Source organism: Molothrus aeneus, chromosome 30 (assembly GCF_037042795.1).
Source record: "Molothrus aeneus isolate 106 chromosome 30, BPBGC_Maene_1.0, whole genome shotgun sequence".
NCBI lineage: Eukaryota > Metazoa > Chordata > Aves > Passeriformes > Icteridae > Molothrus > Molothrus aeneus.
The window spans coordinates 2,584,260-2,601,250 of record NC_089675.1 but is presented as its reverse complement, the minus strand read 5'-3'; the positions used below and the strand labels follow the sequence as shown (position 1 = coordinate 2,601,250).

At 69.4% G+C, this 16,991-nt stretch overlaps 2 protein-coding genes across 2 annotated transcripts; one reads left to right on the top strand and one right to left on the bottom strand.

The window, feature by feature from the left end:
- Positions 1-978: 978 nt before the first annotated feature.
- CYP27B1 (cytochrome P450 family 27 subfamily B member 1) lies at positions 979-8,418 on the top strand. The gene is made up of 9 exons (XM_066567574.1): positions 979-1,314; positions 2,200-2,390; positions 3,911-4,107; positions 4,975-5,187; positions 6,128-6,285; positions 6,355-6,563; positions 7,373-7,454; positions 7,554-7,817; positions 7,895-8,418. Exons 1-9 carry the CDS (start codon positions 1,084-1,086, stop codon positions 8,006-8,008), a joined length of 1,659 nt encoding a protein of 552 aa, XP_066423671.1. The 5' UTR covers positions 979-1,083; the 3' UTR covers positions 8,009-8,418.
- Positions 8,419-12,133: 3,715 nt separating this feature from the next.
- TSPAN31 (tetraspanin 31) lies at positions 12,134-16,874 on the bottom strand. Its single transcript, XM_066567713.1, has 6 exons — positions 16,662-16,874; positions 15,256-15,423; positions 14,333-14,413; positions 13,376-13,525; positions 12,381-12,503; positions 12,134-12,292 (listed from the first exon to the last, which is right to left on the bottom strand). Exons 1-6 carry the CDS (start codon positions 16,722-16,724, stop codon positions 12,218-12,220), a joined length of 660 nt encoding a protein of 219 aa, XP_066423810.1. The 5' UTR covers positions 16,725-16,874; the 3' UTR covers positions 12,134-12,217.
- Positions 16,875-16,991: the final 117 nt, after the last annotated feature.

Sequence of the window (16,991 nt, the reverse complement as noted above, 5' to 3'; positions counted from 1 at the left end):
GCAGCCGTGTGCGCCCCCCGGCACCGAACGGGGGTCACTGGAGAGACGGGGGCGGGGTCCCCTCCCCCCCCCGCACCCCCAACCCCCCGAAACACCCCCGGGGGGGGGGGGACGGTCTGGGGGGCCGGGGGGGTTTTGGGGTGCCAGGGATTTCACCGGGGGTGCCGGGGGTGTTACCGAGGGGGTTTGGGGTACTGAGGGTGTCACCGGGAATTTGGGGTGCCGGGGGTTTCACCGGGATGGCTGGGGGTGTCACCGGGGGGGTTTTGGGGTGCCAGGGATGTCCCTGGGGGGGTCACTTGGGGGGTTTGGGGTGCCGGGGGTGTCACCGGGGAGGTTTTGGGGTTCTGAGGGTGCCACCGGGGTTGCTGGGGGTGCCACCGGGGGCATTTTGGGGGTGTCACCGGCCGTATTTGGGGTTCTGGGGGTGTCACCGGGGGATTTGGGGGTGTCACCGAGTTGGCTGGGAGTGTCATCGGGGGTGTCACAGGGGAATCTGGGGGGTGTCACCGGGAGGATTTTGGGGTTGTCACCCGGTGGGGTTTGGGGTTCCGGGGGTGTCTCAGGGGATTTTGGGGTGCCGGGGATTACCGGGAGGGTTTGGGGTCTCGGGGCCATGCGCGCCCCCGGTTCTGCCCTCGCGTGTGCGCGCCTTGGGGGCGGGGCCACGGAGCCGCCCCCGCCGCGCGCTGATTGGCTCGAAGGCCCCGCTATGCAAATCAGCAGCTGGGGGGCTTGGCCTGGACATTTGGGGCGGGGCGCGGATCCCAATTTGGTGTCGTGGGGCGTGGTTAATGCCAGGTGGGCGTGGCTTCCGCGGAGGGGGCGGGGCCTGCCCGGCTGCACGTGGGCGCTATAAAACCCCGGCCCGGGGTCTCCCCCGCAGTCGAGGCTCGGCCCCGCGGCCCCCCCGCACCCCACTGGGTCCCCCCCGGGTTTCCCCGAGCCCTCCCGTGTCCCCACCGGGTTCCCCCAAATCCCCCCGTGTCCCCGCCGGGTGCCGCAGCGCCCTCCTGCCTCCCCCGGTGTCACCGCTGCCCTTCCCCGGTGTCCCCGGTGCCCCCCGAGCCCCGGTGCCCCGCCATGTCCCCCGGCCTCCGCCTGCCCGCCCGGGCCGCGCTCCTGTCCCGCTCCCCGCCCGAGCCGGGGCTGCCCCGGGCTCCCTCGGTCCCCTCCGTCTCCTCCCCGCTGCCCCGGGGCCCCCCGGAGCCCTCCCGGCCCCGGGGCCTGGCCGAGATGCCGGGGCCGAGCTCCGCCGCCTTCATCTTCGAGCTGCTGTGCCGGGGGGGCGTGCGGAGGCTGCACGAGATGCAGGTAAATGGGGCTGGGGGCTCCGCCACCCCCGGGGCAGGAGGAGGAGGAGGAGGAGGGGGGGGCCCATTGCTGCTGCTCCGGAGCCCGGGGGGGCCCCGCTCCCCTGTCCTGGGGTATGGAGGAGATGGGGGGACCCAGCGGGAGCCGGGAACACCAGCCTGGTGTCACCGTCCTGGCTGGAGGGACATCAGAGCCGTCACCGCGAGTGCCGGAGGGGACAGGAGGGACGGCGGTCCTCCCACCCGGGGGGACAGGGGACACGGATCTCTGTCCCCGGGGCTGGGTGGGGTCGGGACACCCCGAGCTGCCCCCGGGATTTGCGGGGGTGGCGCTGGGACCCCCGAACTGGGCACGGCCAGAGCAGCCCCGGTTCGGGGGCGCTGGGAGCGGGGGGGAGCAGCGGGGACGGGGACGGGGCCACCCTCGGGTGGGCACAGAGGGACAGGGACGGGGCCACCCCCGGCTGGGCAGTGGCACCGAGGCCAGGCCACCCCCGGGGGGGTCACAGCAGGTCCGGGAGCGCAGGGACGCCAGGACCTCCCCCTGCTCCTGTCCCGCTCCCGGTGCGCCCCCGGTGCCCCCTCAGCCCCGCCCGGCTGCCGGTCCCCGCTCAGTGCGGGGCTGCTGTGACCCCCCCGTGTCCCCCCCACGGTGACAGCCCGGTCCTGGTTCGGGCCGCTGTGAACGCCCTGGTCCCGGTTCGGGACAGTGTGAAGTGTGAACCCCCCCCCTGTCCCCACCCGGTTTATGCCCGGTCCATACCCGGTGCCGGTTCCGGCTCGGTGTGGCGGGCCCGCTTCGGCCCGGTGTGACCCCTCCATGTCCCCCACCCGGTTCATTCCCTGGCCCGGTCCGGCCCGGTGTGACCCCCCCGTGTCCCCGCAGGTCCACGGCCGGGCCCGGTTCGGCCCGGTGTGGCGGGCCCGCTTCGGCCCGGTGCTCACGGTTCACGTGGCCGAGCCCGCGCTCGTGGCCCAGGTGCTGCGGCAGGAGGGCCCCGAGCCCCGGCGCGCCCTCAGCTGCCCCTGGAAGCAGCACCGGGAGCTGCGGGGGGCACCGGGGGGGCTCCTGACCCTGTGAGTGCCGGGATTTGGGGCAAATTTGGGGGTGGATTTGGGGGAAAATTGGGGGATATTTGCGGTGGGTTTGGGAAAAATTTGGAGCAATTTGGGGGAAACTCAGCGGGGATTTGGGGATTTGTTCCTGTACCCGGCGGGCGCTCGGGCGGAGCTGCCCGGGGGGGGCTTTGGGCTGGGTTGGGGGTCGGGGGCTGCCCTGGGGATGTCGGGGGTTCCCTGTGGGATTTGGGGGGGGTCGGGGGCTGCCTGTGGGATTTTGGGGGGTCGGGGGCTCTCTGGGGGATTTTGGGGGGGTCGGGGGCTGCCTGTGGGATTTTGGGGGGGTCGGGGGTTCCCTGTGGGGTTTGGGGGGGGTTGCCCAGCGCCCCCCGCGCTCCCCGTGGGCTGGGGGTGTCCGTACCCCCCACCGGGGCTCCCCCCCCACGCCCGTTCCGGGAAGGGCCCGTGGGGTGCGGGGGGGGCCCGGGGGTGACTCAGGCGTGATTCAGCCCCCCCTCCCCCCCTCCCCTCCCCCTGCCCCCCCCCGGATGTGAGTAACTGCCCGGGGGGGGCCCAGCCCCGCGTGGGCCGGGGGAGGGACCCCAAACCCCCCCAACCCCCCCCAGCTGTCCCCAGCACGGGCACGGGACCCGGGGGCTCTCACAGGTGCCCCGGTCACACCCGGGGGGCCCCGACACTGCCCCGTGTGTCCCCTGTGTCACCCGTGTGTCCCCTGTGTCCCACCTGTGTCACCTGTGTGTCCCACCTGTGTCCCCTGTGTCCTTCATATCCCCCGTCTCCCTCGTGTGTCCCACCTGTGTCCCCCGTGTCCCATTTGTGTCCTGCCTGTGTCCCCTGACATGGTCCCCATCCCCTGCCCTTGTCCCCGTGTCCCCACTCAAGTCCCCAGTCTCCCCCTGTCCCTCACCCTCTGTGTGTCCCTGACCCCACACATGTCCTGTCCCCATGTCCCCCTGTGTCCTTGTCCCCATCTCTGTCCCTGCCTGTCCCCACATGCCCCGTCACCTGTGTCCCATGTCCCTGCGTGCCCTGATGTCACCTGGGGGTCCCCCGGGGGGGGACTGTGTTCCCTGCGTCCCCCCTGTGTCCTGTGTCCCCTGTCCCCATCTGTGTCCCTTGTCCCCATCCACATCCCCCATGTCCCTGTCCCCCTCTTCCCGCGTGTTCCTACGTCCCGCTGTCCCCTCTGTGCCGGTGTCACCTGTGCCATGTCCCTTGTCCCCCATGTCCCCATCCTGTGCCATGTCCTCATGTCCCCTCCTGTGCCGTGTCCCTTGTCCCTATCCTGTCCCCCCGTCCCCATGACTCTGTCCCTGTCCCCTTGTCCCCCTGTCTCCACATCTCCATCCTGTTCCCTGTCCCCCTGACGCTGTCCCTGGCCCTGCTGTCCCCCTGACTCTGTCCCTGTCCCCTCTGTCCCCGCTGTCCCCATGACTGTCCCTGTCCCGGCTGTCCCCCTGACGCTGTCCCTGTCCCCTCTGTCCCTGCTGTCCCCCTGACGCTGTCCCTGTCCCCAGGGAGGGCGAGGCGTGGCGCGGCTCCCGGCGGGTCCTGGCTCGGGCCCTGCTCCGCCCGGGCGCTGCCGAGGCCTTCGCGGCCCCGGTGGCGGCGGCCGTGGCCGAGCTCGTGGCGCGGCTGCGGCGGCTGCGGCGGCGCCACCCCCGGGGCCTCGTGCGCGACATCGGCACCGAATTCAACCGCTTCGGCCTCGAGGGTGAGCGGGACCCCGAAATGGGGATGGGGGACCCCAAAAGGGGATGGGGAAACCTAAAAGGGGATGGGGAACCCCAAAAGGGGAATGGGGAACCCCAAAAGGGGATGGGGAACCGCAAAAGGGAATGGGGAAACCTAAAAGGGGGATGGAGCACCCTGAAAGGGATGGAGAACCCCAAAAGGGATGAGGCAACCCCAAAGGGGATGGGGAACCCCAGAAGGGGATGGGGCATCCTGAAAGGGATGGGGAACCCCAAAGGGCTGTGACTCCCACAGAGACCCCCTGTACCCCCCCCAAGGGCACCCCAGGTCTCCTCCTACCCCCAGGGCTCCCCAGGTCCCCAGTGGGGCTCCCCCATGTCCCACAAGGCTCCAGGGCACCTCTGTCCCCCAGTGTCCCCAGGGACTCTCGGATCCCCCCTCAGTGTCCCCATGTCCCAATGTCCTCATGTCCCAGTGTCTCCAGGGTCCCCATGTCCCCATCCTCTGTGTCTATGGGCCTCCCATGTCCCCAATGTCCCAGTGTCCCATGTCCCAATGTCCCCATGTCCTCAGTGTCCCCAGAGTCCCTCATGTCTCGTGTCCCCTTGTCCTCAGTGTCCCTGTGTCCCCAGTGTCCCGTGTCCCCATCCCCTGTGTCTCTGGCCATCCCGTGTCCCCAGTGTCCCAATGTCTCCATGTCCCATGTCCCCGCTATCCCCATGTCCCAATGTCCCCATGTCCCAATGTCCCTATGTCCCAATGTCCCCAGTGTCCCATGCCCCCGTGTCCCAATGTCCCGGTGTTCCCATTTCCCCAGTGTCCCTGGTGTTCCCATGTCCCCAGTGTCCCTGGTGTCCCAGTGTCCCCATGTCCCCCTGTCCCACAGCCATCTCCTGGGTGCTGTTCTCCTCCCGCCTGGGCTGCCTGGGGGACCCTGGGGACTCTGGGGACAGCAGTGACACCGAGGCCGTGCTGCAGAGCGTGGGGGCGGTGCTGGCGCTGACGCTGGTGACAATGGCACTGCCACGTCCCCTCCTGCACCTCGTCCCCGCGCCCTGGGACGCCTTCTGCCACGCCTGGGACCAGCTCTTCGCCTTCGGTGAGGGACACGGGGACAGGGGGACAGGGGGACACCATGGTGACCTCCCATGGGGACACCAGGACATCCTGTGGGGACACCAGGAATTGTATGGGGACATTGGGACATCCCAGAGGGATATGGGGATGTCCCACAGCCATTGGGACATGGGGCCATCCCACAGGGACACAGGGACACGGGGGACACTGTTGTGACCTCCCATGGGGACACCAGGACAATGTATGGGGACACGGGGACATCCCAGAGGGATATGGGGATGTCCCACAGCCATGGGGACATGGGGCCATCCCACAGGGACACAGGGACATGGAGGACATTGTTGTGACCTCCCATGGGGACACCAGGACATCCCATGGGGACATGGGGGACACGGGGACACGGGGGACACTGACGTGACCTCCCATGGGGACACCAGGACAATGTATGGGGACACGAGGCCATCCCAGAGGGATTTGGGGATGTCCCACAGCCATGGGGATGTGGGGACACTCCTGCTCACCTTCAGCTGAGGGGACATGGGGCACGTGGGGACACAGGGACATCACATGGGGACACCAGGACATCGTGTGGGGACACAGGGACATGGGGCCATTCCATGGGGACACCAGGACATCGTGTGGGGACACAGGGACATCCCAGAGGGATATGGAGATGTCCCAGAGCCATGGGGACGCTCCTGCTCACCTTCAGCTGAGGGGACATGGGGGACACAGGGGATCATCCCAGGGCCGTGGTGAGGGGACACAGGGGACATGGGGACATCCAAGGGACACCGAGACACCCCGTGGGGTCCCAGGGATGTCCCATGACCGTGACAGTCCCATGCCATGTCCCAAGGGACGCGCTGGTGGAGCGTGGCCCTGGTGACACCGACAGGGATTTGGTGACAACGCGTGGCCACGGTGGCACTGATGGCACTGACGGCCGTTGTTGTCCCCAGCCAAGGGACACGTGGACCGGCGCGTGGCCGAGGTGGCAGCGCGGGGGCCGCTGGCCGAGGGGGACACGTGTGTCACCGACCTGCTGGCCCGGGAGCGCGTCCCCGTCAGCAGCATCTACGGGAACGTCACCGAGCTGCTGCTGGCCGGGGTGGACACGGTGAGGGGGTGACACCGCGGTGTCCCTGCTGTCACCGCGGGCCCCGCTGATGCCACCGCGTGTCCCCAGGTGGCCAGCACGCTGGCCTGGAGCCTGTACGAGCTGGCCCGGAACCCGGGGGCGCAGGCGGCCCTGCACCGCCAGCTGCTCGCGGCCACTGCCACCAACGGTGTCACCAGCGGTGACAGTGCCACCGCCGACCGTGCCACTGCTGCTGCCACCGCCGCCGCGCTGGGACGGCTGCCGCTGCTGCGGGCGGTGGTGAAGGAGACCCTCAGGTGACAGGGACATGGGGATGGGGACAGGGGGACATGGGGACATGGGGACAGTGATGGGACATGGGGACAATGAGAATGGGGACATGGGGAGAGGGATTGGGATATGGGGACAGGAACACAGAGGGACACAGGGATGGGGACAGAGGGAGATGGGGACATGGGGACAATGGGAGTGGGGACAGGGGGACATGGAGACAGGAACAGAGGGACACAGGGATGGGGATACAGAAATGGGGACAGACAGGGACATGGGGACAATGGGAATGGGGACAGGAACATGGACACAGGGATGGGGACACAGAAATAGGGGCAATGGAAATGGGGACAGGAACACAGAGGGGTGAAGGAATGAGGACACAGAAATGGGGACAGACAGGGACATGGGGACAATGGGAATGGGGACATGGGGAGAGGGGTTGGGATATGGGGACAGGAACATGGAGGGACACAGAGATGGGGACACAGCGATGGGGACACAGAAATGGGGACACAGAGATGGGAACACAGAAATGGGGACATGGGGGTGGGGACGTGGCCAGGGGTGAGGGACACAGGGATGAGAATGGGACAGGGATGTGGATAAAGATGGGGACAGGGACAGGACAGGGATGGGGATGGGACAGGATGGGTTTGGGGACAAAATGGGGACAAGGAGGAGGATGAGGATGGGGGTGAAGAGCAGGACATGGCAGGGATGAGGATGGGACAAGGAAGGGATGAAGACGAGGATGAGGATGAAGGTGGGGACAGGACGGGGTCAGAGCTGGGGACAGGGACAGGGAGGTGACCCCAGCTGTCCCCCCCCTCAGGCTGTACCCCGTCATCCCGGCCAACGCCCGCGTTGTCCCCGAGTGTGACATCCGCGTCGGTGACTACCTGGTGCCACGCCAGGTGAGCCGGGGGGACACCCCGCAGCCCGGGGCTCCCGGTGTCCCCAGGGTGTCCCCAGGGTGTCCCCAGGGTGTCCCCACTGACCCCGTGTCCCCGCAGACCCTCATCACCCTGTGCCATTACGCCACATCCCGCGACAGCCGCTACTTCCCCGCGCCCGACGCCTTCCGCCCGGAGCGCTGGCTGCGCCACGGGGACACCGCTGGGGACAGCGGGGACACCCCTGGGGACAGCCCCGGGGACAGCCCCGGGGACAGCCCTGGCCCCAGGCACCCCTTTGCCTCCCTGCCCTTCGGCCTCGGCCCGCGCAGCTGCGTCGGGCGCCGCCTGGCCGAGCTGCAGCTGCACATGGCGCTGGCACAGGTGGGTGTCCCCGTGGTGTCCCTGTGGTGCCCCCATGGTGTCCCCACGGTGTCACTCACCCGTCCCTGCTCCCCCAGATCCTGTTGCACTTCGAGGTGCGGCCGGAGCCCGGGGGGAGCCGCGTGCACCCCATGACCCGAACCCTGCTGGCCCCCGGAGCCCCCATCAGCCTGCGCTTCCTCGAGAGGTGACAACGGGGACACCAGGGACTCTGGAGATACGTGGGGACACTGGGGACACCAGGGACTCTGGAGACAGCAGGGACATTGGGGACACTGGAGACATGGGGACACCAGGGACACTGGGGACACCAGAGGCTCTGGTGATACATGGGGACAACTGGGGACATGGGGACACCAGGGACAGTGCAGAGACCTTGACCCCAGCGGTGACTTCACCACCAGTGATGGCACCGACCCCAACGGTGGCCTTGACCCCGCAGTGTCCCCAGTGTCATCCCAGCCCTGTCCCTGTGGGTGACCGCAGCCCAGAGCTGGCCCTGACCCCTCGGTGACATTGGCCATGGTGGCAGCAGCCCCTACCCCATGGCGCTGCTGGCTCTGGCAGCGTCACACACCCTGTGCTGGCCTTGTCCCCACGGTGTCCCCAACCCCATGGGGGTGACTCCCTGGTGGTGGCCTTGTCCCCAAGGTGTCCCAGCCCTGTGCTGCCCCCCCAGGGGGGGTCGGGGTTTATTTATTGGCCAATAAAGCGATTTTGGGCTTTTGGCATTTTGGGGTTTTGGTGTTTTGGCATTTTGGGGTTTTGCAGCTCCACTCTCCCCCCCGCCCTGTGCCCTGACCTGCCCAGGTGTGCCTGGGGGTGAGGGGGGCACAGAGGGGGGCACACACACACACTGACCCCCCCAAAATCCCCCTGGGACCCCCCACGGCCACACCCCCTGCAGGTTTTGGGGGGCACAGAGGGACCCCCAGGACCCCCGGACACGTCACAGTGCCCATGGGGGGGGTGGGGGGATGGGTGACCCCCCCCGGGGGGTGTTGGGGGTCAGGGGTGGGGGGTGGGGGGTGTCGGGACCCCCCTGGGGTTTAACCCGGTCGGTGCCACCCACGGTGGGGGGGTGGGGGGGGCAATGTCGCAGGTGGGGGAGGTGCTGACGTCAGCACAGGGGACTCTGGACCCTCGTGGGGACCCTGGGGCAGCCGCGCGTGGTGACCCCCCCTGCCCTGCCCTGCCCCCCCCGGGCTGGGACACCCCTCCCCCAGGTGAGCAGGGAGGGGGGGAGGGGGAGATCCCTTGGGCTGGAGATTGGCACGGGGCTCACCTGGGCACCCCCCCGGGGTCACCTGGGCACCCCCCCGGGGTCACCTGGGCACCACCCTGAGCTCACCTGGGCACCACCCTGAGCTCACCTGGGCAGGGCTGAGCTCACCTGGGCAACCCCCCGGCGTCACCTGGGCATTCCTGAGCTCACCTGGGCAGGGCTGAGCTCACCTGGGCACCCCCCCGAGCTCACCTGGGCATTCCTGAGCTCACCTGGGCAGGGCTGAGCTCACCTGGGCACCCCCCCCGGGGTCACCTGGGTAGTGCTGAGCTCACCTGGGCATTCCGGAGCTCACCTGGGCACCACCCTGAGGTCACCTGGGCAGGGCTGAGCTCACCTGGGCACCCCCCCCGAGGTCACCTGGGCATTCCTGAGTTCACCTGGGCACCCCAAACCCCGCGGGGGCACTGAGCCCATCCTGGCCAGTGCCACCTGTGCCAGGTGGGGGTGGCAGAGGGACCCGAAGGGGGGGGGGGTTTGGGGGGGGTCACGGGGGTGGGCACAGAGGAGAGAGGGGGAATTTGCGGGGGGGGGGTCTCTCATGGGGGGGTCTGGGGGTGCACTGGGGGTCACTGGGATGCCCTGGGGGGCACTGGGATGCCCAGAGCTGGGGAGGGGGCACTGGGGGGTGCCAGCTCTCCCCACTGCGTTCTGGGTTGGGGCCCCCCGGGTGCTGCCGCTCGCTGTGGGGCCGTACCAGGGGTGTGGGGCTGGGGGGGGTGCCAGGGTTGGGGGCGTCTCGGGGGTGTCACTGGCTCCGTGCCCCCCCAGGGTGGCACAGGACGAGCCCGGGGCCGAGCCGGGCACAGGCGGCTCCCGGGAGCGGCTCCGCGAGCACTGAGGCACCGGGGAACGGGCGGTGCCCGCGGGGGAACGGGCAGTGCCCACCCGGGGATTTCGGGGTGCCCACGGAGGGGTCGGGGTGCCCTCCAGCACCTGCGGGGGGCGGCTCTGCTCGGGCACCTCGGGCACCCCAACATCGGCCGGTGAGAGCCGGGACTGCCCCGGGGCACCGGGGATGGGGTGCCAGGGCTGGGGTGGGGGCGCCAGAGCAGTTTTGGGGTCCCAGAGCAGTTTTGGGGTCCTAGAGCAGGGCTGGGGTGGCAGGGATGGGATGGGGGCGCCAGGGGTGGGGTGGGGGCGCCAGAGCAGTTTTGGGGTCCCAGAGCAGTTTTGGGGTCCTAGAGCAGGGCTGGGGTGGCAGGGATGGGATGGGGGCGCCAGGGGTGGGGTGGCGGTGCCAGAGCAGTTTTGGGGCGCCAGGGCTGGGGGTCCTGAAACAGTTTTGGGATCCCAAAACAGGGATGAGGTGCCAGGGCAGGAATGGGGGTCCCAGGGCAGTTTTGGGGTCCCAAAGCACGGATGGGGTCCCAGGGCAGTTTTGGGGTGCCAGAGCACGGATGGGGTCACCAGGCGAGGGGACGCGGGTGGGGGCACCCAGAGGTTGGCACTGGGGACACTGGGGGACATGTGGGGGCACCAGTGGAGGGGACACGGATGGGAACACACGGGCTGGCACTGGGGACATTCCAGGGGACACTTGGGGAGCACAGGGACGCTCTGAGTGTGACCATCGGGGACACCAGGGGGGGACAGGATGGCACCTCCCCATGGCCCCCCCGAGCTCTGGGGAGGGGTCACAGCGGTGCCCCCCCCGTGTCCCTGAGTGTCCTGCCCTGTCCCTGTCCCCTGTCCCTGTCCCCTCTTCCCTGTCCTTGTCCCCTGTCCCGTCCGTGTCCCCCATCCCCTGTCCCTGTCCCTATCCCTGTCCCCATCCCTGTCCCTGTCCACGTTCCCTGTCCCCCATCCCTGTGCCCTGCCCCTGTCCCCTGTCCCATCCCTGTCCCAGTCTCTGTTCTTGTCCCCTCTCCCCTGTCCCTGTCCCCATCCCTGTGCCCTGCCCCTGTCCCCTGTCCCAGTCTCTGTTCTTGTCCCCTCTCCCCTGTCCCTGTCCCCATCCCTGTCCCTGCCCCTGTCCGTGTCCCCCATCCCTGTCCCCTGTCCCCATCCCTGTCCTTGTCCCCTCTCCCCGTCCCTGTTCCCTGTCCCCTCTCCACTGTCCCTGTCCCCTGTCCCCCCCTGTCCCATCCCTGTCTCTGTCCTTGTCCCTTCTCCCCTGTCCTTGTCCCCTGTCCCCATCCCTGTCCCTATCCCCTGTCCCCATCCCTGTCCCTGTCCCCTATCCCTGTCCCTGCTGACCCTCAGCCCCACCCTGGGGCACCGGTACCTGCAGGGGGGTGTGAGGGGTGACCCCCCCCCAAAATACCCCCCCGACCATCCCCCAGGACCCCCAGAGCCGTGTGCTGCAATTGTGGGGTGACACCCCCCAAAAACCCCCAATGGTACTTGTGGGGGGGGTCTGAGGGGTGTCGTCCCCCCCCCCCAGGGACACCAGGACTGGATTTGGGGTGGGGTTATTTGGGGAGGTGGGGGGGCATTTTTTGGGGCTCCCCATTTCCCTGTCAATGGAGGGGTTTGGGCAGTGCCCCCCCCTCCCCATGTCCTGGGTCACTGAGGGGGGGTCCCCCAGAATGAGCCCGAGCCCAGGTCGGTGGTGTGTGTTTATTGGGGGGGGGGGGACACGGTGAGACCCCCCCGTGGTGACAGCAGGGGGGGGAGGTGTCCCCCTGCCCCCCAAATTGGGTCTGGGGGGGGTCACCAGTGTAAACCAGTCCAGACCAGTTTAGGGGTGCTGGGATGGGGGGGCCCTGCTGGATTTAGGGAGGTTGTGACCCCCCCTCAGCCCCCCCATCCCCAAGGGGGGAGTGTGTGGGGAATGGGGGGGGGGTCGCTTTGGGGGGGTCCTGCCCCGTGTGCCCCTCCCCAGTGTGGGGGTGCCCCTGACCCCCCCAGCAGTGGTGGGGGGGGCTGAATGACCAGTACAAACCAGTTTGGAGAGCTCAGACTGAGATGGATTTGGGGGGGGCTGGGGGGGTCACAGCCCCGCCGGGGGGGTCACCCCATGATTTGGGGGGGGGTTGGGGGTGTCCTTGTCCCCAGTGCTTCATGCAGCCGCTGTGGGGGGGGGGGGGGCAGCTGGTCAGCACTGGGGGGTTCTGGACCCTCCCCCCCCCAGGGTTGGGACCCCTCCCCAGAGGGGCTGTGCCCCCCCCCGCTATAGGAAGGCTCCGGGGTTGGCGCGGGGGTCGCGCTGGTTCCGGAAGCGCAGGGCGAGCCAGACCCCCAAAACCTGCAACAAACGGGGGGTGGGGGGGGCTGCTGGACCCCCCCCGGGGCCCTGAGACCCCCTGGGACCCCCCCCCGGCCCCCCCCCGTACCTCGGTGAAGCTGAAGAACAGCCCGACCCCCCCCAGGATCCTGAGCGCCTGCTCCGAGTGCTGCAGCAGCTGGGGGGCGCAGGGGGGGCACGGGGGCGCCCCCCCCGGGGGGAACCGGCACCTCTGGGGGCACACGGGAGCCTCAGGGGGGTCCCCAAACTCTGCTTCCCCCCAAAAACCCAACCCCACACCCCCCTGCCCCAGTCACCTCCCCCAGGGATGTCCCCAAAGCGCCCTGAGCCCCCCGATACCCCCAGGAGGAATCTCCAGACACCCCCGACTCCCCAATCACCCCCAAACGCCCCCAACTCCCCAGTGACCCCCAAACCCCCCCGACTGCCCCCCCAAACCCCCCCAACTCCCCAATGACCCCTGAGCCTCCCCAAAGCCCCTGAACCCCCCCCGACTGCCCCCCCAAACCACAACTCCCCAGTCACCCCCAAACTCCCCCCAAATCCCCCCAACTCCCAAACCCCCCCAAACCCCCCTCAACCTCCCAGTCACCCCTGAACCCCCCCAACTGGCCCTTAAACCCCCTGACTCCCCTGAACCCCTAAACCCCCCCCACAACTCCCCAATGACCCCTAAACCCCCCCAACTGTCCCCCCAACTCCCCAATCCCCCCAACCCCTGCCCCAAACTCCCCCAACCACCCCTGAACCCCCCCAACTGCCCCAACCACCTCTAAACCCCCCAAATGCCCCCTAACTCCCCAATCACCCCCAACCCCCCCCAACTTCTCCCCTCAAACCCCCCCGATCCCCCAGTGACCCCCAAGTACCCCCAAACCCCCCTGACTCCCCACTCACCCCCACATCCCCCTGACTCCCCAGTCACCCCTAAACCCCCCCAACTGTCCCCCCAAACCCTCCCGACTCCCCTGTCACCCCCAAACCCCCCAACCTCCCCCACCTCCCCTGTCACCCCTGAACCCCCCCAAACCCCTCTGACTCCCCAGTCCCCCCCCAAACCCCCCCAAACCCCCCCAGACTCACAGCGGGGCAGTTTGGGGGTTCCCAGGGGGGCTCCAGGGCCGGGGGGGGGGTCCCGGGGGGCGCCCCCAGCCCGCAGCAGCCCAGCCTGAGCTGCAGCTGCCCCCGCGCCCCCGCGCTCAGCAGGGGCCAGGCCGAGCGCAGCAGCCGCTCCTGGGGGGCAACGGGGGCACCCCGAAAACGGTCAGAGACCCCCACACCGATACAGGGCACCCCAAAAATGGTCAGAGATCCCCGGGACCCCGCACCGCCATGGGGCACCCCGAAAATGGTCAGAGAGCCCCCCAATGCCATGGGGCACCCCGAAAACGGTCAGAGACCCCCACACTGATACAGGGCACCCCAAAAATGGTCAGAGATCCCCGGGACCCCGCACCGCCATGGGGCACCCCGAAAATGGTCAGAGAGCCCCCCAATGCCATGGGGCACCCCGAAAACGGTCAGAGACCCCCACACCGATACAGGGCACCCCGAAAATGGTCAGAGACAGCCAGGACCCTCCCACTGCCATGGGGCACCCCGAAAACGGTCAGAGACCCACGGGACCCCCCCACTGATAGAGGGCACCCCAAAAATGGTCAGAAACCCCCAGGGCCCCCCATTGCCATGGAGCACCCCAAAAATGGTCACAGCCCCCCGGGACCCCCCACTGACACAGGGCACCCCAAAAATGGTCAGAGACCCACGGGACCCCTCCACTGATAGAGGGCCCCCCAAACCCATCAGTGCCCCCCAGGAGCTCCCCCCCTGCCCAGGGCCCCCCCAAATCCCTCTGTGCCTCTCCCAGGGCTGGAGGGAGGATCCCACCCCCCCCCCCCAAGGGTTTTGGGGTGAGGGGCGGGGGGGTGGTCCTTGTGCACCCCAAAATCGGGGATGGGCATCCCAAGGGGTTTTGGGGATCCCAGGGGATTTTGGGGGGTCCGGGGGAGTTTTGGGGCTCCCGGGGGTCCCAGCACCCACCTGAGCCTCAGGGCCCAGGGCGAGGCAGGCGCAGGACACGCCCAGCTGGCACAGGAACACCAGGCCCAGGATCAGCACGTACTGGGGGGGTCAAGGGGGGCACACACACACAGGGACCCCCCAAAATCCCCCCTGGTCCCCCACAGCCAGACCCCCGGCAGGTTTGGGGGTCCCCAGGTGCAGTTGGAGCCCCCCTGAAGGGTCTGAAGGGGGCAGGAGGTGGGGGTGCCACAGGGGAGGGGGGTGGGGACATCGGGGGGGGCTTGGGGATACGGGGGGGGGGCAGCCTGGGAGGGGGCCAGGGACATTCAGGGGGCCTTGGGGACACTGCCAGGGGGGCCAGGGATGTCCAGGGGTGTTGGGGACAGTGCCAAGGACATCCAGGGGGTGTTGGGGACAGTGCCAGGGATACAAGGGCCAGCCAGGGGGTGTTTAGGACATTCAGGGGGCCTTGGGGACACTGCCAGGGGGCCAGGGACATCCAGGGGTGTTGGGGACAGTGCCAGGGTTGCCAGGGATGTCAAGAAGGGCTTGGGGTCAGTGCTGGCGTGCCAGGGCCAGCCAGGGGAGCACTGGGGACACTGCCAGGGGTGCCAGGGACATCCAGGGGTGTTTGGGACAGGGTTAGGGACATCCAGGGGGGCACTGGGGACACTGCCAGGGGTGCCAGGGACGCCCAGGGGGGCTTGGGGACGCTGCCAGGGACATCCAGAGGGGCTTGGGGACACTGCCGGGTGTACCAGGGACACCCAGGGGGTGCTGGGGACTGAGGGGGACTTTGGGCCAAGGGGACAGAGCAGGGCAGGACGCGGTGCCCAGGTGAGTGGGGGGGGCTCACGGGGCTGGGGGTGCCAGGAGGGTCCCCCGGAGGGGCTGGGGGTGCCAGGAGGGTCCCCCGGAGGTTCCCCCCACCCAAAGGATACGAAGAAGAGCAGGACCTGGTGGTGCCGCAGGGCCCCGAGCAGCCCCAGCGCCGCGATCAGCAGGAGGAAGACTCCGACGGCGAAGGCTCCTCCGAGCAGGGGGGGGCTGGAGCCCCCGGCCAGGCCCCGCGCCCAGCCCGCCACGGCCACCAGCAGCACCCCCACCAGCTGGGGCACCGGGGAGGGGGCACGGGTCAGGGGGCACCGGGGAGGGGGGTACCGGGGAGGGGGCACGGGTCAGGGGGCACCGGGCGGGGGGCACCGGGGAAGGGGCACCGGGTCAGGGGGCACCGGGCGGGGGGCACCGGGGAGGGGGGTACGGGTCAGGGGGGCACGGGGCGTGCATGGGTCAGGGGGCATCGGCACCCCCAGAACCCCCCCAAACCGTGACTGTGCCCCCCCCAACCCGGACTGAGCCCCCAAACCGGGACCGAGCCCCCAAACCGGGATTGTGACCCCAAACCGGGACTGTGCCCCCCCCAAACCGGGACTGTGCCCCCCCCAACCCGGACTGAGCCCCCAAACCGGGACCGAGCCCCCAAACCGGGATTGTGACCCCAAACCGGGACTGTGCCCCCAAACCGGGACTGTGGCCCTCAAACCGGGACTGTGCCCCCCCAACCGGGACTGAGCCCCCTCCCAAACCGGGATTGTGACCCCAAACCGGGACTGTGCCCCCCCCAACCCGGACTGAGCACCCAAACCGGGACTGTGCCCCCCCCCAAACCGGGATTGTGGCCCCCAAACCGGGACTGTGCCCCCCCAAGCCGGACTGAGCCCCCGAACCGGGACTGAGCCCCCCAGCCCTGCCCAGACACCCCTACAGGGGCAGCCCCAGAGCCGCCCCGGGCCGGGGGTCCCAGGAGCCCCCCCCAGCTTTGGGGATCCCCAACTTCCCCCCAGAACCCCAAACTGGGAGGGGGTCCCCCCCGCTCCTGCAGACCTCCCCAGGGCAGAGGGGTCCCCAGTCCTCTCAGAGCCCCCCCAGAGCTGAGGGGTCCCCAACCCCATCAGAGCCCCCCCAGAGCAGAGGGGTACCCAATTCCCTCACGGCCCCCCCAGACCCGAGGGATCCCCAATCCCCCCACAGAGCTGAGGGGACCCCAATCCCCTCAGTGCACCCCAGACCCGAGGGATCCCCAATCCCCCCACAGAGCTGAGGGGACCCCAATCCCCTCAGTGCACCCCAGACCCGAGGGGTCCCCAATCCCTTCACAGAGCAGAGGGGTCCCCAATCCCCTCACGCCCCCCCAGATCTGAGGGGATCCCCAATCCCTTCACGGCCCCCTCAGGGCAGAGGGGTCCTCAAACCGCTCATAGGCCCCCAGAGCTGAGGGGTCCCCAAACCCCTCACGGCTCCCCCAGACCCGAGGGGTCCCCATTCCCCTCACGGCCCCCCCGCTCACCACATAAACCACGTTGAGGGCGCAGAGCGCGTTGCGCGAACAGGCGAAGCCTCCGCAGACCATGGCGGGCTCGGGGGGTTCCCGGGAGTCCCGGGGGGCGCCGGGGGACACGGGGAGCTCGGGGATCCCGGAGGTTCCCGGGGGTCCCGGGGAGTTCCGGGCTCCCCGCGCCGCGGCCCCTTTAAACCGCGGCCCCGCGCCCCGCGCGCCCGCCCGCACTGCGCCTGCGCAGGGCCCCTGCCCCGCCCACCGCGCCCAGTGCCTCCATAGCCCCGCCCTTAGGCCCCGCCTACTAGTCGCGTTTAGGCCACGCCCTAGAACACCGTATAT

Excerpts from the sequence above, each read along its gene's own strand:
- CYP27B1 (XM_066567574.1), top strand. The coding sequence starts at position 1,084 with ATGTCCCCCGGCCTCCGCCTGCCCGCCCGGGCCGCGCTCCTGTCCCGC. Across the intron at positions 1,315-2,199 it reads GGAGGCTGCACGAGATGCAG|GTCCACGGCCGGGCCCGGTT; the intron begins GTAAATGGGGCT and ends GTGTCCCCGCAG. Across the intron at positions 7,455-7,553 it reads ACTACCTGGTGCCACGCCAG|ACCCTCATCACCCTGTGCCA; the intron begins GTGAGCCGGGGG and ends GTGTCCCCGCAG.
- TSPAN31 (XM_066567713.1), bottom strand. The coding sequence starts at position 16,724 with ATGGTCTGCGGAGGCTTCGCCTGTTCGCGCAACGCGCTCTGCGCCCTC. Across the intron at positions 12,504-13,375 it reads AACCCCCAAACTGCCCCGCT|AGGTGCCGGTTCCCCCCGGG; the intron begins GTGAGTCTGGGG and ends GTGTGCCCCCAG. Across the intron at positions 12,293-12,380 it reads TGTTCTTCAGCTTCACCGAG|GTTTTGGGGGTCTGGCTCGC; the intron begins GTACGGGGGGGG and ends CGTTTGTTGCAG.